The sequence below is a fragment of the Lolium perenne genome, chromosome 6 (genome assembly GCF_019359855.2).
Source record: "Lolium perenne isolate Kyuss_39 chromosome 6, Kyuss_2.0, whole genome shotgun sequence".
Taxonomy (NCBI): Eukaryota; Viridiplantae; Streptophyta; class Magnoliopsida; order Poales; family Poaceae; genus Lolium; species Lolium perenne.
Genome location: NC_067249.2, coordinates 224,597,361 through 224,621,036, shown reverse-complemented (window position 1 = coordinate 224,621,036; position 23,676 = coordinate 224,597,361). Strand labels below are relative to the sequence as shown.

The following is a 23,676-nucleotide window of genomic DNA, read 5'->3' as shown; positions in this document are numbered from 1 at the left end:
ATTGTCAATAATAAGCTGGTGTGCCCATGTCGACAGTGGTTGCTGAGAATGGCTCTTCAAACCGATCACAAGCCATTGGTTTGTCACGCCCACAAACGGGATTTTTCATACGTGAACCACTGGCAGATCAGACAGTTCTGTCATCGGACGATGATGATCAGACACCATTGGCGTGGACATTTCCAACTCAAAGTAACCTCACAATAAGAGGAACTCCATTGGTTGGGGAAAGCTCAAACGGTATGTCCTTTGACTTAGCTTATTTCACTGCATAAGTTTCAGGATGCATTATCATCGTTAACAGTATGCATCAAACGCAGACATACGAGCTCAAATGAGACTGCCCATTGCAACTCAAAGTACACTCACAATAGGAGGCACTCCATCGCCTGGGGGTAGCTCAAACGGTATGACATGAAACCAATTGAATATGTATATTATTTAAATATAGCTGTGTGTATTTTATAATAATTTTATAATACTGAAAAGCTCAAACTGTATGTCATCATTGCAGACAGACAACCTCAAAGTCAACAAACATCACGTGAACGTCAAAGAGCTCGTCGACAACGATTAACTCTTCAGGAGAGGCAAGAGATTAATGCAAATAGACGCGCAAACAGGACAGTTGCAACACCTGCTGAGCGGGAACAAGAGAACGCACGTCGAAGAGATAGTAGGCGCAATCTAACAAGTGAGCAGCGACAAACCATCAATACAAACCAAAGAGCACGTAGGCAGGGGATGTCTCAAGATAGGAGGGAGGCAGCGCGGGATCGACGCAAAGCAAACAACGAGGCTAGGCGGAACACCCCATGTGCTCAATCCATCGCAATGCCACGCCCAGATGCAGCTGTCAACCCGGAAGTCACGAAACGCTCCTCACCTATCACAGCTGATTCTACTCCTGCCTCCCCTTCAACGAGCACACCGGCGTATACCCTCGGGACTGATGGTAATATACACTCATATATTTACTCACGCAATAATAGGTGATGGTTAACGCCTCAAAAATGTTACAGGCGACATTGATGCATTCCTTAGCGGTATCATTGACGACAATGCCATCGCTGACGAACCCAGCGACGAGGAGTACTGCATGTTTGCCGATCAAGGTACGTCTTCCAGTTGTTTTAGGCGACATTGCTGCCTTCCTTCGCGGTATCATTGACAAGTCTGTGACACGCTATGCCTGTAGGTTCTGACGATGATGGCGTGGAAATCGATGATCCGTCAGATGAATCCGGCGTGGGCTCAGTCGATCCTTTTGACTTTGTGTACTCAAACCTACCAGACAGCACGCACATGTTGGAGAAAGTACCGGATTGCAAAAACTGCAAGGCCAAGAGGTTTGAGCATGAGCCCCCTGGTTTCTGCTGTCGAAATGGCCAGATCAGACTGGCTGAACAACGTCCTATCCCGGAGCTCATGAGGTTATGGTCCAGCGCGGATGCGGACTCTCGACATTTTCGACAAAGTATCCGATTCTTCAACGGCCACTTCGCCTTCACAACGCTTGGCGTCACCCTCGACGACAGCTGCACGAATATGAGCTCCGGGGTTTACACATTCCGGGCGAACGGCTCTTTGTACCGTAACGTGCATTCTTTCGGGCCCGGCTCTCGTCCTGAACATCTGCAGTTGTACTTCTACGACGATGATCCTAGCCTGACCCATCGCAAGGAAGCTACCAAGCAACTGGACCAGGAGGTTGTCCGGAAGTTGACGAACATCATGAGAGCAAATCCCTACTCCGAGACATTAAGGACGCTGGGTGCCCATAGGGACAACCTCCAGGATTACCGGATAGAAGTGAACACCGATCAAAAGCTAGACCAAAGGCGATACAATCTACCGATGGCGTCTGAGGTGGCTGCCATCTGGGTCGAGGGGAGCGACCTGGTGAATAGGTTCAAACGCAGCATTACCCTGCACGGGAACAACAATGAGAGGTACAGCATACAAGCCACGCAGGGGTGCTACGACCCAATGTCATATCCCCTCTTCTTCCCAAAGGGGGAGCTCGGTTGGCATCCAAATCTTCCCAAACATGCGGAGTCTTGGGAAGCTGCGCAGCTACCACGAGCAAACCGTGGTGCCAATGAAGGTTCGCCTATTTAAGATGCTTGTGTTTTTTAGAGAAAGAATCATTCTCATGTTGTCTAACATTCATTTTGAAATCTTTCGGCAGAGGGTAGTGGCAATATTTGTGTCTCCGTCAGGGACTACTATTGTTACAGGCTACAGACGCGTCCTGCGATATTCAACCCCATACTGCACGGAGGGCGCCTATTCCAGCAATGGGCGGTCGACATGTACATAAAGATCGAGGGTTGCAGATTAAATTGGTTCAGAGAGCACCAGCCGGAGATACGTGCCGACTTATATAAAGGCATTGTTGATAGCATCACGGCTGGGGAGACACGAGCAAGCGCTGTTGGCATTAGGACTGTTCTCCCCGGTACGTTCCAGGGGTGCTACAGAGACATGAAGAAAAGGCACATGGACGCCATGGCATTGGTGACGACGTACGGCAAGCCTGACGTCTTCCTAACGATGACCTGCAATCCTAACTGGCCAGAGATACAGGATGAGTTGTTTCCTGGTCAAACCGCGCAGGACCGACCTGATCTTGTGGCCCGAGTGTTCAGGGCCAAGCTAGAGACCATGAAAGATATGCTGACTAAGGAGCATATCATAGGCGTTGTGAAGGCGTACGTCTACGTGGTAGAGTTCCAAAAGAGGGGCCTGCCACATGCCCATTTCCTGTTGATCATGGATTCAAGATATAAGCTTGTTGTGCCAGAACAGTATGATCGTGTCATATCCGCCGAGCTTCCTGACAAGCATAAGTACCCTGAACTTTACGCCATGGTCGTCAAGCATATGATGCATGGCCCATGCGGTGTGCTGAAGCCCAAGAACGTGTGCATGCAAGAAGGGAAGTGCAAGTGCAGGTACCCTCGGGAGTTCAACCAGACCACCGTACAGGGAAAGGACTCCTACCCTCTGTACAGGAGACGAAAAGATGGAAGTTCAGCGAAGGTCCGCGGTCAGATGCTAGACAACAGATGGGTAGTGCCCTACAACCCTTACCTGCTCCGCATGTTCAACTGCCACATCAACGTGGAGGTGTGCTCTAGCATAAAGGCTGTCAAGTACCTATACAAATACATATACAAGGGCCACGATCAGACTTCGTTCAACATTGACATACCTGACGCTCAAGGTAACATTGACGAGATCAAGAGATTCGTTGACGCGAGGTGGGTTACTCCTCCGGAAGCAATGTGGAGGATATTCGGGTTCATTCTCTGTGAGAACTACCCATCGGTCCTACAGCTACCGCTACATCTGGAGGGCATGCACAGAGTCACATTCAAAGAAGGAGATGACCTGAACAATGTTCTTGCCAGTGATGGCGCGGACAAGTCTATGCTGACGGAGTATTTCAAGACTAACCGGGACCGCGACGATGCAAGACATATTCTGTACAAGGACTTTCCAGGAACGTTCAGATGGCTATCAACAAAGGTATGGCAGAAGAGGAAAAACCGGGTTTTCCAAGTAGGACGAATCGTTTCAGCCAATCCTGCCGAGGGGGATCGGTACTTTCTAAGGGTGCTTCTAAACCACGTAACAGGCTCCCAGTCCTTCCAAGACCTGAAAACAGTTGACGGTGTGCTATGTGATAACTTCCGGCAGGCCGCCGAGAAGAGGGGTCTCATCGAGGCCGACAACACCCTCGACCAGTGTCTTACTGAGTCAGCCCAATGGGCCATGCCAGTCTTGCTCAGGAGGCTATTCGCGACAATCTTGGTATTCTGTGAGGCCAGCGACATTCGCGGTCTATGGGATAGGCACCTAGAGGATATGTCTGATGACTTCAGGCGACGTCACACGTGCCCTACCGCGGTGGAGCAGGAGGTGTTGCTTGACATCAGGGGCATGCTGCAGTCCATGGGCAAAGACATAAAGTCGTTCCCTCTTCCGGACATTGATGATAATTATGACAACACGGAAGGGGAGGCGAGGGAGGTCATTGAGGAAATGGCTATCGTCGTTGATGAACATGACAAATCTCTTGCGTCCTCACTGAACACCGAGCAGCTGAGGGCATATGACGAAATATTGGCCGCAGTCGACCGAGACCAAGGGGGTGTATTCTTTGTCGATGGTCCTGGAGGCACTGGGAAGACCTTCCTGTACAGGGCATTGCTTGCTAAAGTTCGAGGTGAGAAAAAGATCGCAGTGGCCACAGCGACGTCAGGTGTCGCTGCTTCCATCATGCCTGGAGGTAGGACCGCCCACTCGAGATTCAAGATCCCACTCAACATTGATGCAGAAGGGTCATCGTGCAACTTCACCAAACAATGTGGGACAGCCAAGCTCCTAAGGATGGCTTCGCTCATCCTATGGGATGAGGCCACAATGACAAAGCGGCAAGCGGTTGAGGCACTGGACAAGAGCATGCGTGACATCATGGGCCGACGGGACCGGCCTTTCGGGGGCAAGACCGTCGTGTTTGGTGGAGATTTCAGGCAGGTGCTTCCGGTTGTCAGGAAAGGGAGCCGAGGTCAGATAGTCGAGGCGACCCTGCGGAGTTCGTACCTCTGGAAGGAAATGCGCCCGCTAAGGCTTGTCACCAACATGAGGGCGCATAACGACCAGTGGTTTGCAGATTACCTATTGAGGGTAGGAAATGGCACCGAGGAGACAGACGAGGAAGGCAACATCCGACTCGCAGAAGATATATGTGTGCCTTCAACAGACAACGAGGTCGACGACTTAGAGAAGCTAATCAACCATGTGTTTCCTGCCCTGGACCACAACATGACAGATCCTGGTTACATGACATCTCGAGCAATCCTCTCCACCAAAAACGATAATGTGGATATAATAAACCTACGGATGATAGATCGTTTCCAGGGAGAGGAGAAGATCTACCATAGCTTTGATAGTGCAGAAGACGATCCGCATGGATACTACTCTCAAGAGTTCTTGAACGACCTGACTCCTAATGGTCTTCCTCCTCACACACTTAAGCTGAAGATAAACTGCCCTATTATACTCTTAAGGAACATTGACCCAGCTAGCGGGCTGTGTAACGGCACAAGGCTCGTGGTCCGTGGGTTTCAAAGGAACGCCATCGACGCCGAGATCGTGGTGGGACAACATGCTGGGGAGAGGGTGTTTCTTCCTCGGATACCTCTCTGCCCCTCCGATGACGACATGTTCCCGTTCAAATTTAAGAGAAAGCAATTCCCGGTAAGACTCAGCTTTGCCATGACGATCAACAAGGCGCAAGGACAGACCATTCCGATTGTCGGCGTCTACCTACCTGAGCCGGTATTCTCCCATGGTCAGCTCTACGTGGCGTTGTCAAGAGCCACAACAAAGAGTAACATAAAGATCCTGGCCATCAAGGACAATGGAAAGGACAAGACCAAGAAACCAAAAAAGCGAAAAAGATCTGAGTCCTTAGTAACAACAACGGTGAATATAGTCTACAAGGAAGTCTTAAGCGGTTGATGCCGCTGGTTGTAAACAGACTTCATACATGTGTGCTACTACTGGCAATTAATATATTATTTTCTAGCTGCTGCTCTTTTTTGGCAAACATACTTGGTACACGTGCATCTGAAATGATCGTCCCATCTGTGACATCCACTTGCGAAATGGAGGAATATAAATGAATGGTTAAATGATTTGAATAATATATCTAGATCTTACTTTGGGTTTATCATTTATCTCGAAAATTTGGTTAAATGATTTTCGTCCGGGCAGAATCTGGGACATTAGTAACGTTGCTTACTTGTGAAATGGATGAACACAAATGCATGATTATTATCAACACTTTGAAGAACCAAACACCCAAAGGTGTACGCTACCTATTTATTTAAACAAATTATGCTTGACTTCCCAAAAGATGGGAATGGACTTGTTAAAATAAACAAAATGACTTCAGAGCTAGAACAAACCTATGATAAGCGATGTATTAATAAAACACAGCTTAACAAACTGGAACACGCACAGGTCGCTACCCAGTTTTTGTAAAAGCGCCTGCAATTATTTGCACATGCATTCCAGGTCGCTGCCCAATTTTTGGTGCCACGGGGAGTTAGTTAGTCCAGGTCGTCACGACGCACAGAGATAGATAGAATTTTTTTTTGTTGACGGATAGATAGGATTTGTTAGTTAGGTAGCAACAGTACCTAACAAACCTCCTAGATATAATAACTATTTGTTCGATGGATAAGACTTAGGTAGTTTTGCGTCAGATCAGATTATTATTTTTATTATATAGAGGCGCTAGAAAAGCTCTAACCAATCCAGATAAAACCAAAATTCAAATTTTTTTAGGTTGCCGCCTAAACCAAGGTTTTAGCGGTACATATACCCCCACCTAAAAAAATACAATCCTCATTCTCTCTCCCCGGTTCATTATATCTAGGATTTCCATAGTAATGCACTGGTTAGATAATTTATTCACTATTTCGTGGATACATTTTCATTGTTCAGGCCCTGATTTTAATTCATGTCCTATTTAGATTTTTGTTGCATGCCAATTGGGGTTCAGAACAACTACTGGCTGCAAATATGGTTACTTTCCAAAGTTCAATAAAAACAAGAAAGGGCCTGCAAAACAGATTCCCACGAAAATTGCTAACAGATTTCAGGAATAACTAACTAACAAATCCAAACAACAATAAAAACAAGAAAGGGCCTGCAAAACAGATTCCCACGAAAATTGCTAACAGATTTCAGGAATAACTAACTAACAAATCCAAACAACCCTACAATATTTTCTCCCGAGACCTAAACATATCTCTGTTTCCGTACGAACCTTTTTCTCTCAAGCGACGAATCCTCCAGGCAGCTAGCAATCGCCCACCGGCATCAAGGTACTCCCTCTTCCCCTCTCCACCGGCATCGATTACCACGCGCGCACCGCACACAATCGAGTCAGCAACGCCGATAATCAGAAGGAGATCCATGGCAGCCGCGGCAAGAAGGAGAGAGCCGCGGGGATGCACCACGGCGAGCCGGTCCAGGTTGGGGCGGACGCGGCGGAGTAGGGGCCGCCTGCGGCGAATGACGATGTGGCTCGGCGCCGGAGGCGGGGCGGCCTGCAGCCGGAACCTTGCGCCCGCGGGAGAGGTGGGGCACTAGGTCTTGCGCGAGGTGGGCGGCGAGGTCGGGCGCGGCGGCCGCGGCGGGGGAGGCGAGGAGGTGCAGCGCGAGGGCGCATAGGTGGTGGGCGGCGGGGGCGGCGGTGGAAGGGGAGAGGTCCTTGTGGAGCTGGTGGGTGGCGAGGGGGAGGAGGGAGAGCGAGGCCGGGGAGAGGGAGAGGGAGGCGGCGAGGTAGGCGAGGCGCTTGTGCGTGAGGTGCGGCGAGGCGAGGAGCTCGATGGCCGGGAAGGCGAGCGGGTGGGCGGCGACGGGGGCGAAGTGGAGGGAGGAGAGGTAGGTGAGCTTCTGGAGCGCGGTGGCCTTGGTGGCCGCGTCCGGGGCGCGGATCTCGCGGTGGATCGCGGAGAGCGCGCGGGCGACGGCCGACGACTCGCCGGCGGCGGACTGGTCGGCGCGGAGGGACTTGACGAGGTGCTTCTCCCTGTACGAGATGCTTTTTCCCCCCTGCTCGGTGGGGTGATATAAGGCATTTTCCCCTTTTGCCTTGTTCAAGACATGTAACATGTATATAGCCACGTTACGAGATGCTTTTCTCTCCTTTTTTTTAATCCATCCAGTACTGTAGTTAAGCAACCTCGCTTATAATTGATGTTCTCCTGTTCAGTAACAGGTGGGCTCCAGGATAACAAGCGATCATGTCTACAAATTTTCTCAAATCAATTATGTTTTGACTGTTTTCAGATCGCAAATATTTATCTCTTACAATGTGTATTAACTATTGTAGATCATGGACGGAACTGAGGCAGATACTACAAATGCTTTGAATGAACCTATCGACATAGGTTCAGATACAATGTTGGTGGAAGAGACGAGTTTTACCGAATCAACCAAGGTGATTTTGATTATATTTTTCTGAACACATGTTCCTAGATAAAAAGATCTTTATAATTAATTTCGTTTTTTGCAGGTCATGGACAATATAAAAATGGATGTTGATGTTAAAGAAGCCATCACCAAAAGCCTCGAGGCTACCTTGATGGAAGGGACCCTAGACTCATCGACTCTTTCAAATCCAAAGGAGTCATGTCATAATAAACCAAAAAAAGAAAACACAAACATTATCCCAAAAGGTACTTAGTTCCGCCCTTTCCTTTTTGCTATATTACTTTTTATGTAATTAATGTGGCACACTTATATATCTTGCCAGACTATGTCTGCACCGCGGAAGATTTTGTCGTCATTGAATCAATAATGTCTGCACCTAAAAATACCAACTTTGTGGAGATCGGTGATGCATCGCTATCTAATGACCATTTAAAGTGTCTTACATGTGATGACGGATTTCTGCCCGATGATGTAAGTCAACAAGAAATCACTATTTACACAATATGTGTCTATTTTTAATTTAAATGTATTTTATGTGTTCAATTGTAGGTGATAAATGCCTACATATATTGCATGCGTGCATGTGATCATCTACTTAACAGAGCTGGCAATAAGGTATATATGGATAAAACATACGTCTCCAATATGCTGAAGAAAGACGTAAAAATATATCGTCATATCATAGAGCAGGCATATATTTATCTAAAGCATGACATGGTGAGAACTAAATCCCTACCTATGCATCTCATTTATTATATTTTTAACATGTGTATACCTACTTATGTAATATTTTATTTTAGATCTTCCTACCGATAAATATCAGTAAGACTCACTGGTATTTAGCGGTCATCAATGCGAAGAAACGCTTGATACAAGTATTAGACTCACTTGGTCCTGGAATGGGTAGAACTGACCTCACGTTTATGGTAAGTTATTTGATTATGATCTCCTCTTGACATTTTACTTTTTCCTCGGTGTTTAATATCTTTTTTCCTCATATAACAGCTCCGAGGACTTGAGAAGCACTTAAAGACTGCATCCCAAAGAATGGGATTTGACAAAGGTGAAAAGTGGCACGATCTCGATGTCACGACATGGCCAATAGTAGAGCATATCCGAAAACCAGTGCAGACTGATGGGTATGTTGAATCTCTTGAACTTTCGAATGTGAAAATTACGGTGATACAAAAGTAATGTATTTAAAGGTGTGTTTGGATAGTAGTTAAATTAGACCTTACCATTGAGTAACGGATCGTGGAGAAGCTCAGGCACTTCTTTTTTGGTGTATCAGCTCTATGTCTCTTCTATATGGGTACTAACGTAATTTTTTGTTTTTCTAGGTCGTGTGGTGCACGGTAGTTCAGTGACATGAGATAGAAAATAATATTAACTAAGCAGTTGAGCTACCATGAACCTATGCAAAAAAAAGTTATTAATCCTCTGATCAAGTAGGTCTGAAAACTCTAAATTGTTTACAAAAAATGTGCGGTTTGCCAGTCTGGAGGATTGGGTAGGTCGAATGATATTTTAGCATCCTCCATTGGTACCAGTAGCATGAAGTATACCGAAAATCTTTCTAGATTAATGATTGTTTTAATATTTTTATGTTGATTTGTCTAGATAGAATTCTACTATAACATTTGCTAATTTTGTAGCGCATCGTGCGGGTTGTTCATGTTAAACTTTATGGAATATTGGACAGGCGATATGCTTTCTGACTGCATCACTCAGGTATTATTTTTGTTTAGAGACCGTTAGTAGTATCTTGCATCTTAAATTATTAATTTACAATATCAATGTTTCTTACTACTTTGTAGGAGGATATGAAAGCATTCCGAAGAAAATTAATTGCCATATTGCATGATTCGGAACTAAACAAAATAAGAGGCAGTCCAATATATAATCAATCTAAAGATCAAGAAAATGGATCCGACTCTGATATTACGGAATTGCCAAGCCTAGGTAAAGAACACCAAGGAGATGTAGCCAAAGAAAATATCCAGCTTCCTATTTGCACCTTGTCCACCAAACCAGATGAGTTTGTTGACGAGATATGCAAATACATCATGTCCATTGACGATGCAACATGTTTAAAGTAAGCCTCATAAGATATTGATCAAGCGTCGGTACATATTATTATCATATCATTATTCTTATCAATTATTTTGCAGAAAAGAATGGGTGCGAAGCTCCACACCTTATCCACTAGGATTAATTCTAAAGCAAATTCAGGACATACTCAGGATGGACCAGCCAATGGACAAGGATTGTTTCAACATGGCTGTGCGCATAGTGGCATGTGATGAGATACAATTTTTTATAGAGCCTCCCGTGCACAACATGGACTTGAGATTTTGTGTAAGTTATTATAATCGCATATTTATTGTCACTGTTATGGTTCTAAACCTTTTTTCATTTCAGTCGGCGATATTCCATGGTAGAAAACATCCACTTTGGCGTGTTAAGCCAGATATTAAGGAGTTGGCAACATTTTTTCATAGCTGGCCTGGGATAGACCATAATATATCATCATGCAACATGGTAAGTTAGTCTCTTTTCCATTATTAACATTATTTATGTGTTTTAATGCTCACCACTTGCAGATTTTTTTACCACACGCATTTCTTGGCCACTTCATCTTGTTCACCATCGACAAACATGAGTGTCGTGTATGTATTTTAGACCCATGTTCTGAAACTCTATCAGAAGAGAGGTACCAACTAAAATTACAAAGGTGTTCATTCTATCTAAATGATGCTCTTGAGATAGCGCAACCTGGCTGGAATTCCGATATTTATTTCTGGCCACGTAAATATCCTCACAATATCCCAATACCAACAAGCCCCGACGGGTGATTTTTCTCAGTTATCTTTACAAGCAGCTTATTTTATCGTCATTCTAATGACCAAGATAATGATATGTTCCATTTATTTGCAGAAAATTGTCTGGATACTTAGTATTTAGTTTTATGCTTTCATGGGATGGTAAAAGATTTGTTCATCCAGTTTGCAGCGTGAGTACTCTATGTTCACAATCTTATATTTTTTGTGGGAAGAAAACTTCATGTTAACATGATATACCAATTGTGCAGGATGGTTACGAGCTAAGGAAAAAGTTTTTGATACACATACTCAAGTATCTGGCTAATGAAGTTGAAGACAACATTCCTGAGATCGTGCGAGAATACCTTAGACGCGTCAACGGACCATGGCTTTAATAAATAGTGTATTCAGTCATTTCTCTTCTACAAAATGAATTGTGCGAAGTGGATCTTTAAATATTTTAAGTATTAAATATTTATTTTATATACTTTAATATTTGCATGCATTATTTACACGTTTATGCATTTGACACTATGTTAAAGGGCCGTGGCGAAGCACGGGCATTCTACTAGTAACACTAAACTGGCGCAGTTTAAAAAACAAGATAATCATAGCAAGGATTAAGCAGAAAACCTTTTAACAATAATTCTAAAGGAAGACAGGGTATATCGACGTGATTGCTTACCCAAGTATTAGTAGTTAGCAACCTCCATGGCCTAAGTCAACAACAGAGATCAACGGCCCAAATTTAGTATGTACATCATTACCCTTGCCCTTCCATGTCGCATACTCGAATAATCAAAGGGCAAATCAGTCATTACTACTTGAATAAATTATGTCTAACCTTGGTTTAGGAATCCAGGATTTCTTTGCCTTTATATAGGGGAAACTCTTCTAATCAGTAGTCTGATTTCTATCGAAACGTCGGACGGCTTGTCCGTCGTCCATCCTTGTGGCATCTCAGGGCTGTAAGCATTCCAAAGATCTCCTCCCTGCCCCATAATTACGGGCCAACTTAATTACAGGCCCACCTAATTACACGCCCATCTCCCCAAATCTCTCCCGTTATCTCCGTTAACGATTCGTCTCCTCTAACCGTCCCTGAACTACGCTTCGGAGCTGCCGCTCACCTGCATCGCCGCTCCGCTTACCTGTTCCCTCTGATCTGCTCACCGCCGACGGCCGTCCACTTCTCATCCCCATCCACCGCCATTTTTTCGCCCCTTGTATTCCAGCTGAACCTCCCGTTCGACCATGCTCGGGCCCAAATCCCCCGCTAGGCGCTGTTGAACTCGACGACCCACGGACGAAGAGCGAAATCAACGGCCGATCTGCGGCCCTGTCTCACATCGCCGGTACGCCTCACCTCACTAGCCAGCAACGAGCGTACGGCCGTCTAGATTGCAAGTTTTGGAGCACAACCCTGTAGGCATTCGCGCTGCAGATTTCTGCAACTAGCGGAAGGTATCAAGTCGATTGCATTACTTTTTTCTCAGATGCACAATGCAGCCAATTGACTTCTTTATGTGGTAATTGCATTTTTTTGTTTCAATTTCATCTGATTGTGTATGCCGTGTATGCCATCAGTTCTAAAAATTTTATGGAAAAAATTACTTTCTGTCTCTTTCCACCCTTTTGGCGGCATAAATTGGGTTTGCTCTAGTTCAAAAATTATATGCTTCCAATAGGAATAAGTATTGTTGAGATTCTGTGAACTCTTAGCTTCCGATATTTACTTGCTTCCTAAATAACATACTTATGCTTCTTAGGCACGTGCAGTCTGCACCCTCAGCTCATAGTACCGTTACTATAATATTTACATTTTCTTTCTTTTACATACAGTTTTACAAATATATCTTGTTCATGCTTCACATATTATGCTTCTTTTTTTGTATGCAGCTACCATGAAACCGGTGGATGAGTGTTTGTTGAAGAGCCGATTTGCTGCTGGTCGGTTGAGGGATGTAGTTTTAGGTATGGCGAAGGAACGCAAAGATCATATTCGACTGCGAGGGTGGGGTAATCTTCTGGAGGTTGGTTCTTTCTCAGCTCCCGAGGGACTGCTTGAATGGATTATAGATAGGACAAACCCCGAGCTTGGTGAATTCAGGAACCCACGCAGCAATGCTTCTATATTGTTCACGAAAGATATGATTGTAAAAGTTCTTGGCCTACCTTCTGGTAAAAGGCCGGTTGTTCTCACTGGCAAGCACCAAGAATCAGCACACCGTGAATTCTTCAAAATAGACTATAACCATGGAAGAAGGGCACCAATACACCATGCAATCGATATGCTTGACAAGGGAAATCTGGATGAAGAAACATACTTTAGGACCTTCTTTGAAGTAGCATTGGGTACTTATTTGTGCCCGGGAACTGGAAATATGTTACCTTTGGAATATCTTGGCAGCCTTGATGATTCAAACCAGGTCAAAGATTATGATTGGGGTGCACACATCCTTCAAAATGTAATGTCAGAGGTTGATGCATTCCAAAAGAAGAAAGCAAATAACAAATTACAAAATGAACCAAAAAAGATATGGGTTGGTAGCTGCTTACCTGTGCTCGCGGTATGCTCCTCATTGTTTAATCCCCAACTGCCATTTATCTAATGTCATTTTTATACGTGCAAAAATTATGGTTCTAAATTTCTATCTTGTGCAGATTATTTTCATGGACCATCTTGAATTCCCAGAGTCAAGCTTGTCGGTGCATCACATTGATTACTCGCTCCCTAGAGCATCACATGTTTCTGACGCCGACTTCAAATTTGTTATGAAGCACGACAAAAGTCGATTAAGTCTCAATTCTCATTCATATGGCGCACGCCCTGTAAGTGATGCACCATCTCTATTTACATGTCCTTCTCACATGTATGTTGATCATGACAGTGCTCTATTTTGTAGTTCCGTCCTTTCCACATGACTCCATATGCTAACCAACATGCTCCATTTGGGCACCAACCCGACCAGCCACCGTTGGTATTGGTACCACAGCCTCCACCACAAACTAACATTATTCTGTCTGATGTACGTCGCTTTCCTCACTCTTTTCTAACATATATTCAGTATTAGATTCTTCTACTATACATTTGTGTTTCTTAATTTGATCATGCATGCTTCTAAACAGGCCACCACTCGGCAGGGCCAAACAAGTAACATGAATGTGACTAATGTACACGGCTTTACTCAGCCATTTATCACCAGTGTTCAATTTTAGCTTCTTCTACTCCACATTTATGTTTCTTACTTTGGCCTTGCATGCTTCCAAACAGGTCACGCTTCGGCAGCGTGAAACAAATACAAACCATACTTCCAATGTTAGTTTGCAAGCTTCCAAACATGTCATTACTCCGCAGGCCCAAACAAATCGAAACCATACTACTGAGGTTCTTGCGACACCACTATTACCTTTTGTTATCTGGTTCTTAACCAAAATTATACACTATGCTTCCTTACTACATGCTCACATTCTCTGAATGATACTGACTGCTGATGTATTACTTTATCATTTATGCTTCACGCACAAATACCAATGCTTCACAAGGGTGTTTTTTACGCTTCTTACATCTCAGGAGCATCCAGATTTCATGATCCCCATCTTTGAAAAGCATAAGCAATTATGGGCTAAAGATATGGAAGATATACAAGCAATGTGTACAGAAAAACATGGTACCCGCATGGCTGAGTTTGCAAGGGATGTCATCGCAGCTTGGAAGGTCCATCCTGCACCTACTACTTCCTTTGCGTCGCCCCCAAGGGCTGTAGATGTTTCAAACATTCACGAAGCCGAAGGTAGTGCTTCAAAGGCAACTCCCGAAACACGCTTCTGGAAGGAAGCCGTCCAGATTGCACAGGAGGTGGAAAAGAGCAAAGAGAAGTCAAGCCGCCAAAAAATGAAACCTGATACACCAGCAGCTGCGACTTCAGCTCAAACCAACCCATATCAAGGTGCAAGCCACACGACTTACTATGACATTGAGCCACCTTCTTTCAGTCTTTTACTACCCGGTGAGAGCTGGTCTCAACCACTCCCGCCAACTGACCAACTTGAACAAGCAGATGTTGTCACCACCGGTGTAGGAACCAGTAGTTCAGGTATTTACCATTCTTACACAACTCGCATTTTTTTTGATGCATGCTTCTAAGATAATTATTAATATTGTGCAATCAGGACCCATTGCACAATCATCCTCGCATGAAAAAGATCAATTACCACCACTTGAACAAGAGCAGGCCGCGTCACCTATGGAAGACCTAGCTATCTCACCTGGACATGACCCGGCGACCTCTCATCAACAAGATTTTGCTTCTGCTGCACCTACAAGTGTTCCAAACACAACTATCGGAACAACCCTTACAGGTATATAGTCTATTTAGCCCACTGCTCTATTTCTTTTTCTAATATTCTTAAGCTGGATACGTTTGCTTTCCAAACAGTACCCACTGCACCCTCACATGGGCAAGATCATATAGCATCACGTGAACACGAGCATACAGCCTCACTTGACCCAGCTACATCTCACAAACAAGCCCCATCTGCTGCACCTACTATTGTCATAAAAAGAACTCCAGGTGTGCTATGCATTTTGTACCATTCTTGGTCCTGCTCACCTTGCTTTAGATCTAATTAATATTGCATTACAACCAATATTTGGTGTCCTCATAGAACCTGTACACACAGAAGATACTGAAACCAGCATTGTCGACACCATCGGTACACAAACTCAAGAAAAGAAGAATAGGAAGAAGAGAGCTTTTCTCGGGCTTAACGAAGCAAACGCCTCAAAGAAGATCAAGACTACCGATGACCAGAAGGAATCGTACTACAAATTCATTCTCAAACAATGCGTCAAACCTCCCAAAAAAGGAGAAAAAAGGTTGCCATTACTCCCAGAACTCTCCATGTACATTTCTTTCATATTACTGATTTAGTTGTGCATTCAAATCTAACTCTGCTTTTTCAAGTAAAATTAACCATGCTTCTGCTTCTTTACTTATTTGCATCCATAGGCCACATTTTGTGGATTTTGGTGACTACCATATCTCTTATGAACACTTCCGTGAAGCGCTTCGACCCCGTGGTCACATAGATACCCACGTCATGGAACTATTCATCAGACACTTCAACAACGAGACGGACAACGTGACATCAAATTTACACACATGCACCAAGTTTGCTTTCTCACAATCATTAACGGTACAAATCTTTACATAAGAGATTAGTATTGTGTACATATTGCTGCAATCTTTGTACGTGCAACCCACAAGGGCCCATTTTCTTATTTCATAATGTAGCAAAAACTACTGGTCGATGAGGACAAATTCGACCCTACGAGTTGCCTTCGCGAATTCAACAAACTTTATAAAGAACACAAACTCAAATCAAAGGATCTGGTTAGGACACTTAATTTATTTTCTTACTCAGCATATGTATTCCCGATTTCATACTTCTCAACAATGCTTCTTTTCCTATAATATTTTACAGCTATTTTTTGCGATTGTTGATACCGAACATTGGATCTTGTGCTGCATCAATCTTATTCACAAACAGATCAACATACTTGACTCTATGAAAAGAGTACATAAGACACAAGTTTATGAGAAAGCGGATGTTCTGGCAAGTGCTTTCTTACATTTTCTTTGGTCCACCAATACTTCATTTTACTGATCCTTCTTGCATCACTTAGGTTACTAATTTTAGCAAGCTGGCATCTCTCGCAAAAGCCTTCCCAAATACTAATTTCATGGAGTTTGTATGTTCAAATCCTCTAGAATGCCGCCTTCAGAGCACACTGTAAGCCTCATTCTTAACAAACCCTTGAATTTCACACTTAAGATATTGCTTCCAAGTTTTCCTTTCATTTTTTATGTGCTTCTCTATTAACAAACATATGCTCCTATTAAACATTACATATGCATCTCACAGATTTGATTGCGGTGTCTTCACAATGCTACACATGCAACACTGGGAAGGCAAGATACTGAAACCCTTCTGCATGGTACGTAATAAGCACCTTCGTTTCTTACGTAAATGTTTTGATGCCTCTAATATTCATTTAGGGATTTATTACTACTACAAACTATTACCTAACTTTTCCTTCTTCGAATATTTGATGCATGCAGAAAATGCTTGAAAACCGCATGCTCATTGTCCACGTGATCCTACATTCTACCTTGAACAAGGCTGATCCAACCTGGGTTCTGAAGAAGAAATAAGGAGATCCATTTGCTTCTAAAAAATATAGTTTCAGTCTAGCTTTGTTTCTGTTGGGATCAACCATGATTTTTTTACTCACTTGTTCCGGGTTGGCAAGAATTGGGAATGTAGAAATAATAAGTTTCCGAAACGCTTTGTGAATCATAACAGGTTATTTTATATATTTGTATGAAATTTGAGTCTTCTCTATTTGGTTGACTTTCATTGACTGATGATGCACCTTCCTTTGTATCATGATGCTACCACACTTCATGATCTTCGTTTCATTTCAAATTTTCACATAATTATGAAGCTTTCTATTTCGTGTCAACTATTGCCATGCACCTGTAACTGTGATCTTTTGCTTCCATCACTTACCACTCATGCAATGGATGTTGTATTGTGTTACGTACATAAACATGTTACTTGAGCTTGTTTCTTGATTCAACATGGCTTCCACATAGCTACTGCTCTACTTCTATGCAAGTACGGATGACTATGATTCGTGCTTCCTAAACCGTCACTGCTATATTATGACCTCAACTCCCCATAACCTCTAATTATATCCATGACCCATACATGCTATATATATGCTTCAAACCATCAAAAACATTGCTACCAAGCTATGTGCTAGTTGCACTCCAGATACACAAAAATAGCTTCCAAACGAAATAACCTGCAGTCCCCAACCCTTCATCGTCTTCTTCTGTCTAGACATGGATTGTTGAACTGGTCATTGCTACTTGCACTAAACACTTCTGCTACCACACTACTTTGCTTCATTTACATTAGTATCAAATTTCACAAAATTACGAATATCTATTTTATATTACAAGTACATCCACCCATCTTAGCAAATGATCTATTGCTTCATATACTCAAGAGCCATGCATCATGTAATGTACTGTTACAGAAATTCACTTTAACATGTTACTTCTCACCATCCTGCATCCATGCATCTACTGTCATACTTATATGGAAGCACAAATGACTGCATCAACCATGTTTCTTTTCAACGAAAATACTAAAACCATAGTGAACACAATCACATAATAGATTGGGAGATCCAAAAAATTTAAGAACTAGTAAAATGTAATAGATGACAAGTCTTATATATCTTCAAGAATATATAATGCATCATTGTATATGAAATATGCCTAGTCCATCACAGAGTCAGCTCCGTCTCCCGTCTTATCCTTTCCTCTTGTTCAGCTTGCATCTGTTCTTCGAGCTCCAAGACCGGGCAGTGCCTCCTGGTGTGCGTGGGCTCGCGACATTTAGAGCATGTGTACTTGTTCTTCTTTTTCGTCTGTTGCTTCTCTCCTTTCTTCTTGGCTTGATCTTGCAGATGTTCCACCAATGGCTTCTTCCTTTTCTCTTTATCTTTTGGCCTGCCCTTCTTCGCTGACTGTGGTGGATTCATCAAATTGTTTGTCATCTGAACCACCTCACCAGGTGCTTCTGGCTCGAGCACACCACCAGTCAATCTACGCTTTTCTACCAACCTGTCGACTTGGTCCGCCCACCCATCCACAAGATTGTACGTCTCATCCCCGAAGCATGCCCGAGAAGCAATGCCTGCCAGTTTGCGGCAGAGGGCATTGTACCTCAACGTGTTTGTATCTGGAACTATGCTGCCATTAGAAACCCTGCTACGATCTTGACGGATCGTTGCATCCTCCGACCAACGATGCATTAGGTAGGCTGCTGGTATTTCTTGCACATTTGTGTGTATCATGACCTTCAGGATGTGATGACACAACACACCATTAATGTGAAATCTGTTGCAGGTGCACTCGTACAAATTGTCTTCTGGCTCAACAGTTACAATACGAACTTTTAGAGCTCGCGGATCATTACGTCGAAGCTCAAACTGATTCGAAAATCCTTCACACCGGTTTATGATCAACGCTGACGTCAGCTCCATCATTTCCTTGAATTTTCCAAATACGGCCCTTGTGTAAAATTTTGATGCTTGCTCTTCAATTTTGTATCTGCAAACATATGGCAACCATTAGTTAACTAATGTTTTACTGAAGCACAATTACTAGAATGTCGCAAGCAAACATACACAACATATGAAGCACCGATCAGTACCACAAATACTTTTTTTGCAGTACTAATAATATTTTCCGAAGCAGAAGAACTACAAAGACGAATCTATACAAATGAACATACGAAGCATAAATTATGATATATGGGTCAAAAAATCCAGTTTGGATACAACCAGTAGTTAAACATTTTACTTTTGTGGAACACAAGTACCTACTTTCTACTCTATAGAAGCTCAAAAAGCATACAAACTGAGATACATATTACTAGCTGCTTGAACATCATACCTTGACCATACTGGTGCTGTTGTACCCTCATCAATGTAACCTGCATTGTCCTCCCTATCCAACCTGGTTTCCTGAATGTACTCGTATTGCTTCACAAACTGCCACACCGAGTCTTGAGGGTGCACAAGCTTCTTGAAAAAAGAGTTCAGTCCTTCAGATCGACCCGATTCGTACCCGGTGAATGGGAAGAAGTTTTTCTTGAAGAAAGCGGGTGCCCATGTATGCCTGCAACCCCACATTCTAAGCAGGTGCTCATTCTCTCTCAACTCGTGCTTCAACACCATTTGTTGCCATAGCATCTCAAATTCTTCAATTGTGTCAGATCCATATATACTATAAAAGAATTCCTGCTCAAAGTCTTTACGTGTTATGAACAGCCTTCCTAGCTTTTCCCTAGCAATCCGAAGCACATGCCACAGGCAACATCGATGCACTATATTAGGAAACACCTTATCTATTGCGACTTGCATTGCAACATCCTGATCTGTCATTATGCACGTAGGATATTCATGATGCATAGCTTTCATCCAAGTTTCAAACACCCACTTGAATGTATCACTGGTTTCGTCCGGAAGCAAAGCACATCCAAGCATAATTGTTTGCAAGTGGTTGTTGATCCCCACAATTGGTGCAAATGGCATATCATAGCGGTTGGTACAGAAGGTGGTATCAAAAAAGACACAATCCTTGAACTTTTTATACACCTCTCGTGTCCTTCCATCAACCCAAAAAATTCCCCTCACAGCCTGATTCTCATCCCGTTTCAGATCGTAATAGAACTGTGGACTCTCAGCTTGAAGTTTCTGAAAATACTCAACAGTTTTAGACATATCCTTCTCCGATACTCCCTTCCTCAACATAGTCCGAATGTTGGCCACATCTTTGTCCGTGTAGGTCAGATTTCCAACACGGCCATGCAAATCACCCAATGTTGCCATAATGAGAGAGGTCGGTATATTGCGATTATGCAACGTCTTCAAAAACATGTAGTCTTCATACGGGACTCTCCTATGTGATCGATAGAACCGAGTCCTCCCTTCTGTACTGATCAATTGATGTGTGTGTTCCTCATGGAAAACAGTGACTTCCCATTTCCCACTCCGCAACCCTACTGCCATTCTTGCCTTGCATTCATGCCTGTTAACCTTGTTTCTTTTCCTCTTCGGAGCATCCTTCTTCCCAAAAAAATCTGGTTCTTGGTTACATGCTTCGACTCCACCATCTATTGCACCAAACAACTCAGGATCGTCTATGGGATTGTTCTCCTCTCCATGTACCTTCTCCTTCCTTGCATGAGCACACTCGAACTCCCTCCTTATCAGATGATCACATCCTTTCTTCTGTGTCTTCTTTGAGCATGCTATTCTAGTACCAAAACCAAGCTGCTTCGCGTAGTCATTGTAAAACTCTTGTGCTTCCTCAACCGTGTTGAACACCATACCAACATAAGGTGCTAACGGTGCAGAACATGACCCTTCATCCACTGCAGGCATTGATACTCCTTCAGTGTCCTCCATTTGTATATCCTGCATAAATAAGAGTAATTTTTGTCAGTGCAAAAAATATATGATAACCACTGCTTCATATATGCTTCATTTAGTAATTCAAATGGAAATGCATCCTCTATACATGTAAGTGCTTCCTAAATCGACAGGTTTAATTTAAATCGAAACTCCCCACACCCTCTTCTTCTATGTTTCATACCACCAACAACAGTGCTACGAACCTGAATACTATAGGTCCACTCCAGATACAAACAAATAGCTTCCATGTACCCAAATAGTTCACAATCTCCAATCCTTTATCGTCTTCCTAGTATATAGTACATATTTCCATTTGAAATCATCACAACATATATGATCTAATCCTAATAAATAAAATCCAGGAAGGAAGCACATGAAGGCTCAAACCAACGCAACCATATGGAACCATAAGGATCATCAATAAAACAGGAAAATACTGATGAGAGCAAAAACATTCTGGGGTTCACCTGATTTGCTCCATTGCTTCCTAGAGGCGGATTGCTGAACTGGTCATTGCTGGTACTTGCTGGGAATCTGCTTCCACCAAAATCTAGCGGGGAAGGATGAAGAATTCTGGATGCACGCCTGCGGATTGGATCTTGTTGTGGAGGAAACTCAATATCGTGTGTAAGGTGCGCCATTTTTCACCACAAAGCACTAACTCCAGAACTGAGAAGTCGAGTAGGACGGGCGAGAATGGCGAGCGCGAGGTTAGCGAGCGCGAGGTTAGCGACGTATAATTACGTCCGATGCGGTATTGCGGGAGCTGTTAACTCGTACTTTGCCGTCCATCATTGGAAACTAACGGCATTAACTCTGGGTGGGCCTGTTTCCATATCAGATGGCCATCACGCTTCTCATCAGATGGCTCCGCACTAGTCCGATCCTAAGACATAATCAGTCGTACGATGCCTAGTGGCCCCCTTTATATAGAGGAACCTGTGTTCCGGTGACCAGCCATCCTTGGCACAGGAAACCCAAGGACCAAGCTTGGAAGGCAGATAGCTTGTCTCCCTCCTTCCCAACTGCGCCATCCTACCCCAATCCTATCTCAGTCCTATCAATGGGGAGGTCACCTTGCTGCGATGAGAATGGCCTCAAGAAGGGCCCTTGGGCCGCTGAAGAAGACCAAAAGCTCACAGAGTACATCGTAAAGAACGGCCATGGGAGCTGGAGAACACTGCCGAAGCTTGCAGGTATATGCGATACACGCTTATAATTTCTGTCTGAGAGCCAGGCACAGTGGCCATAGCTAGCTTTTGTTCATAGTGTGACTCATGCATCTCTCACAGGACTGAACAGGTGTGGCAAGAGCTGCAGGCTGAGATGGACGAACTACCTGAGGTCAGATATCAAGAGAGGGAAGTTCACCCCCGAGGAAGAACAGACCATTCTCCAACTACACTCCGTCCTTGGCAACAAGTAATGCACAACCTCTACCAAATCTCTTCCACAGTTCCACATATACTCCTGCCATCTATCAACTGTCCTTTGATATGAGGCTCTCTAGCTAACACCTGTAAACTGTTGTGCTGATCAAACCAGGTGGTCAGCGATCGCAAAGCACCTCCCGGGGCGGACCGACAACGAGATCAAGAACTTCTGGAACACGCACCTCAAGAAGAAGCTGATCCAGATGGGCTTCGACCCCATGACACACCGACCAAGAGCCGACTTCTTCGCTGCGCTGCCACAGCTCATCGCGCTTGCCAACCTCCGCAAGCTCGTGGAGCAGCGTCCATGGGAAGACAACACCTCCAGCCACCTCCAGCTGCAAGCCGATGCAGTCCAGGCAGCAAAGCTTGATTATTTACAGTGCCTGCTTCAGTCTGCAGCGGCCATTGTGAGTAGTCCCACCTCCAGCAGCATAAAAACCATCCCTACTGACCTGGAGCAGATTGGCCTCCTGAGTCCTTCGCAGATGTCTTCCTCTTCCTCGTTGTCGTCCCCGAGGATCCTGGAGAGTATCAACGGCCAAGACTTCTTAACTGGGCAACTGCCTGACATCCAGATACCTAGTAGCTCATTCTATGAACAGCCCATCATCAATGGTGGTAACCAGAACTCAGATTACACTGCGAACAACGGTGCTGGGGAGAATAGCACCCACAAACCGCTATTCATGTCGGAGAACTCCCTTCCGCCGCTTGCTGACTTCCCTATTTGCAACTTTGGGGATGCTTGCAGCACCTCAAGATCTGATGCTGATGGTCACAGCGCTCAGCTCCCTATTTGGTCTGAGTCATTTTATGACCACTTCATGAGCGAGTTTGCATGAGTTCTGACTTACTCGAAGTGTGTGTTACTCCCTCTCCCGTTTGCTTCTCTGCTAGATGTCATGCTTCAAAATAGTCTGACGATTGCTCAGGCATGGAGGCGAGGTCGCGCGGGTTCTGTGGCACAGTGGCGCACAAGCAGAACGTGGGCGACGCTATGGCGCTATGCCGCTCTCGGGACTCAGAGAGCGCCCAGGGACATGCCGCTCGCGTTTCAGCCGCTCTGTTGCACTTTTGGACGAATGCTATTTCCACCATGCGTTTAATGCAGTGCATAATGCACCCGCAGGGGGCCAAACGGCGAGTCCACATGCCAAACCAAATGCATTCATCAATGTCCATCAAAGGCCAACGTGTTCGATAGTTCGCATAGAGGATTCCTCTATTCAAATGAAGTTGACCTTTTACCACGATGATATGTCATATGTGTAATTCGTATTGTCGAAAAGTTTAAGGATGTTTGGAAATAGTTTGGTGTACACTTCAATTGATTTTTTTG

At 44.1% G+C, this 23,676-nt stretch overlaps 6 protein-coding genes and 1 long non-coding RNA gene across 7 annotated transcripts; 6 read left to right on the top strand and 1 right to left on the bottom strand.

Moving 5' to 3' along the window:
• The first annotated feature begins 834 nt into the window (after nt 1-834).
• LOC127309953 (uncharacterized) lies at nt 835-4,424 on the top strand. The gene is made up of 5 exons (XM_071822437.1): nt 835-955; nt 1,023-1,115; nt 1,199-2,107; nt 2,192-4,265; nt 4,346-4,424. Exons 1-5 carry the CDS (start codon nt 835-837, stop codon nt 4,422-4,424), a joined length of 3,276 nt encoding a protein of 1,091 aa, XP_071678538.1.
• A 30-nt stretch (nt 4,425-4,454) lies between these two features.
• On the top strand, nt 4,455-5,757 carry LOC139832907 (uncharacterized). The gene has a single exon (XM_071822880.1). It carries the CDS (start codon nt 4,471-4,473, stop codon nt 5,530-5,532), a length of 1,062 nt encoding a protein of 353 aa, XP_071678981.1. The 5' UTR covers nt 4,455-4,470; the 3' UTR covers nt 5,533-5,757.
• A 2,140-nt stretch (nt 5,758-7,897) lies between these two features.
• Nucleotides 7,898-8,482, top strand: LOC127309277 (uncharacterized). The gene is made up of 3 exons (XR_011746802.1): nt 7,898-8,026; nt 8,102-8,264; nt 8,342-8,482. It is a non-coding gene; the product is annotated as an uncharacterized lncRNA (long non-coding RNA).
• A 1,717-nt stretch (nt 8,483-10,199) lies between these two features.
• On the top strand, nt 10,200-11,284 carry LOC127309276 (uncharacterized). Its single transcript, XM_051340183.2, has 5 exons — nt 10,200-10,377; nt 10,441-10,560; nt 10,623-10,870; nt 10,957-11,032; nt 11,111-11,284. Exons 1-5 carry the CDS (start codon nt 10,264-10,266, stop codon nt 11,234-11,236), a joined length of 684 nt encoding a protein of 227 aa, XP_051196143.1. The 5' UTR covers nt 10,200-10,263; the 3' UTR covers nt 11,237-11,284.
• Nucleotides 11,285-11,779: 495 nt separating this feature from the next.
• LOC127309952 (uncharacterized) lies at nt 11,780-17,264 on the top strand. Its single transcript, XM_071822436.1, has 15 exons — nt 11,780-12,305; nt 12,741-13,411; nt 13,506-13,673; nt 13,748-13,870; nt 13,971-14,015; nt 14,116-14,229; nt 14,416-14,907; nt 15,256-15,415; nt 15,510-15,720; nt 15,854-16,040; nt 16,139-16,237; nt 16,329-16,460; nt 16,531-16,637; nt 16,770-16,842; nt 16,967-17,264. The coding sequence occupies exons 2-15, from the start codon at nt 12,746-12,748 to the stop codon at nt 17,057-17,059; spliced, it is 2,670 nt and encodes an 889-aa protein (XP_071678537.1). The 5' UTR covers nt 11,780-12,305; nt 12,741-12,745; the 3' UTR covers nt 17,060-17,264.
• A 940-nt stretch (nt 17,265-18,204) lies between these two features.
• On the bottom strand, nt 18,205-21,542 carry LOC127309951 (protein FAR1-RELATED SEQUENCE 5-like). The gene is made up of 3 exons (XM_051340661.2): nt 21,369-21,542; nt 19,379-20,904; nt 18,205-19,033 (listed from the first exon to the last, which is right to left on the bottom strand). The coding sequence occupies exons 1-3, from the start codon at nt 21,540-21,542 to the stop codon at nt 18,205-18,207; spliced, it is 2,529 nt and encodes an 842-aa protein (XP_051196621.2).
• Nucleotides 21,543-21,876: 334 nt separating this feature from the next.
• Nucleotides 21,877-23,190, top strand: LOC127305825 (transcription factor MYB93-like). The gene is made up of 3 exons (XM_051336352.2): nt 21,877-22,097; nt 22,194-22,323; nt 22,447-23,190. The coding sequence occupies exons 1-3, from the start codon at nt 21,965-21,967 to the stop codon at nt 23,177-23,179; spliced, it is 996 nt and encodes a 331-aa protein (XP_051192312.1). The 5' UTR covers nt 21,877-21,964; the 3' UTR covers nt 23,180-23,190.
• Nucleotides 23,191-23,676: the final 486 nt, after the last annotated feature.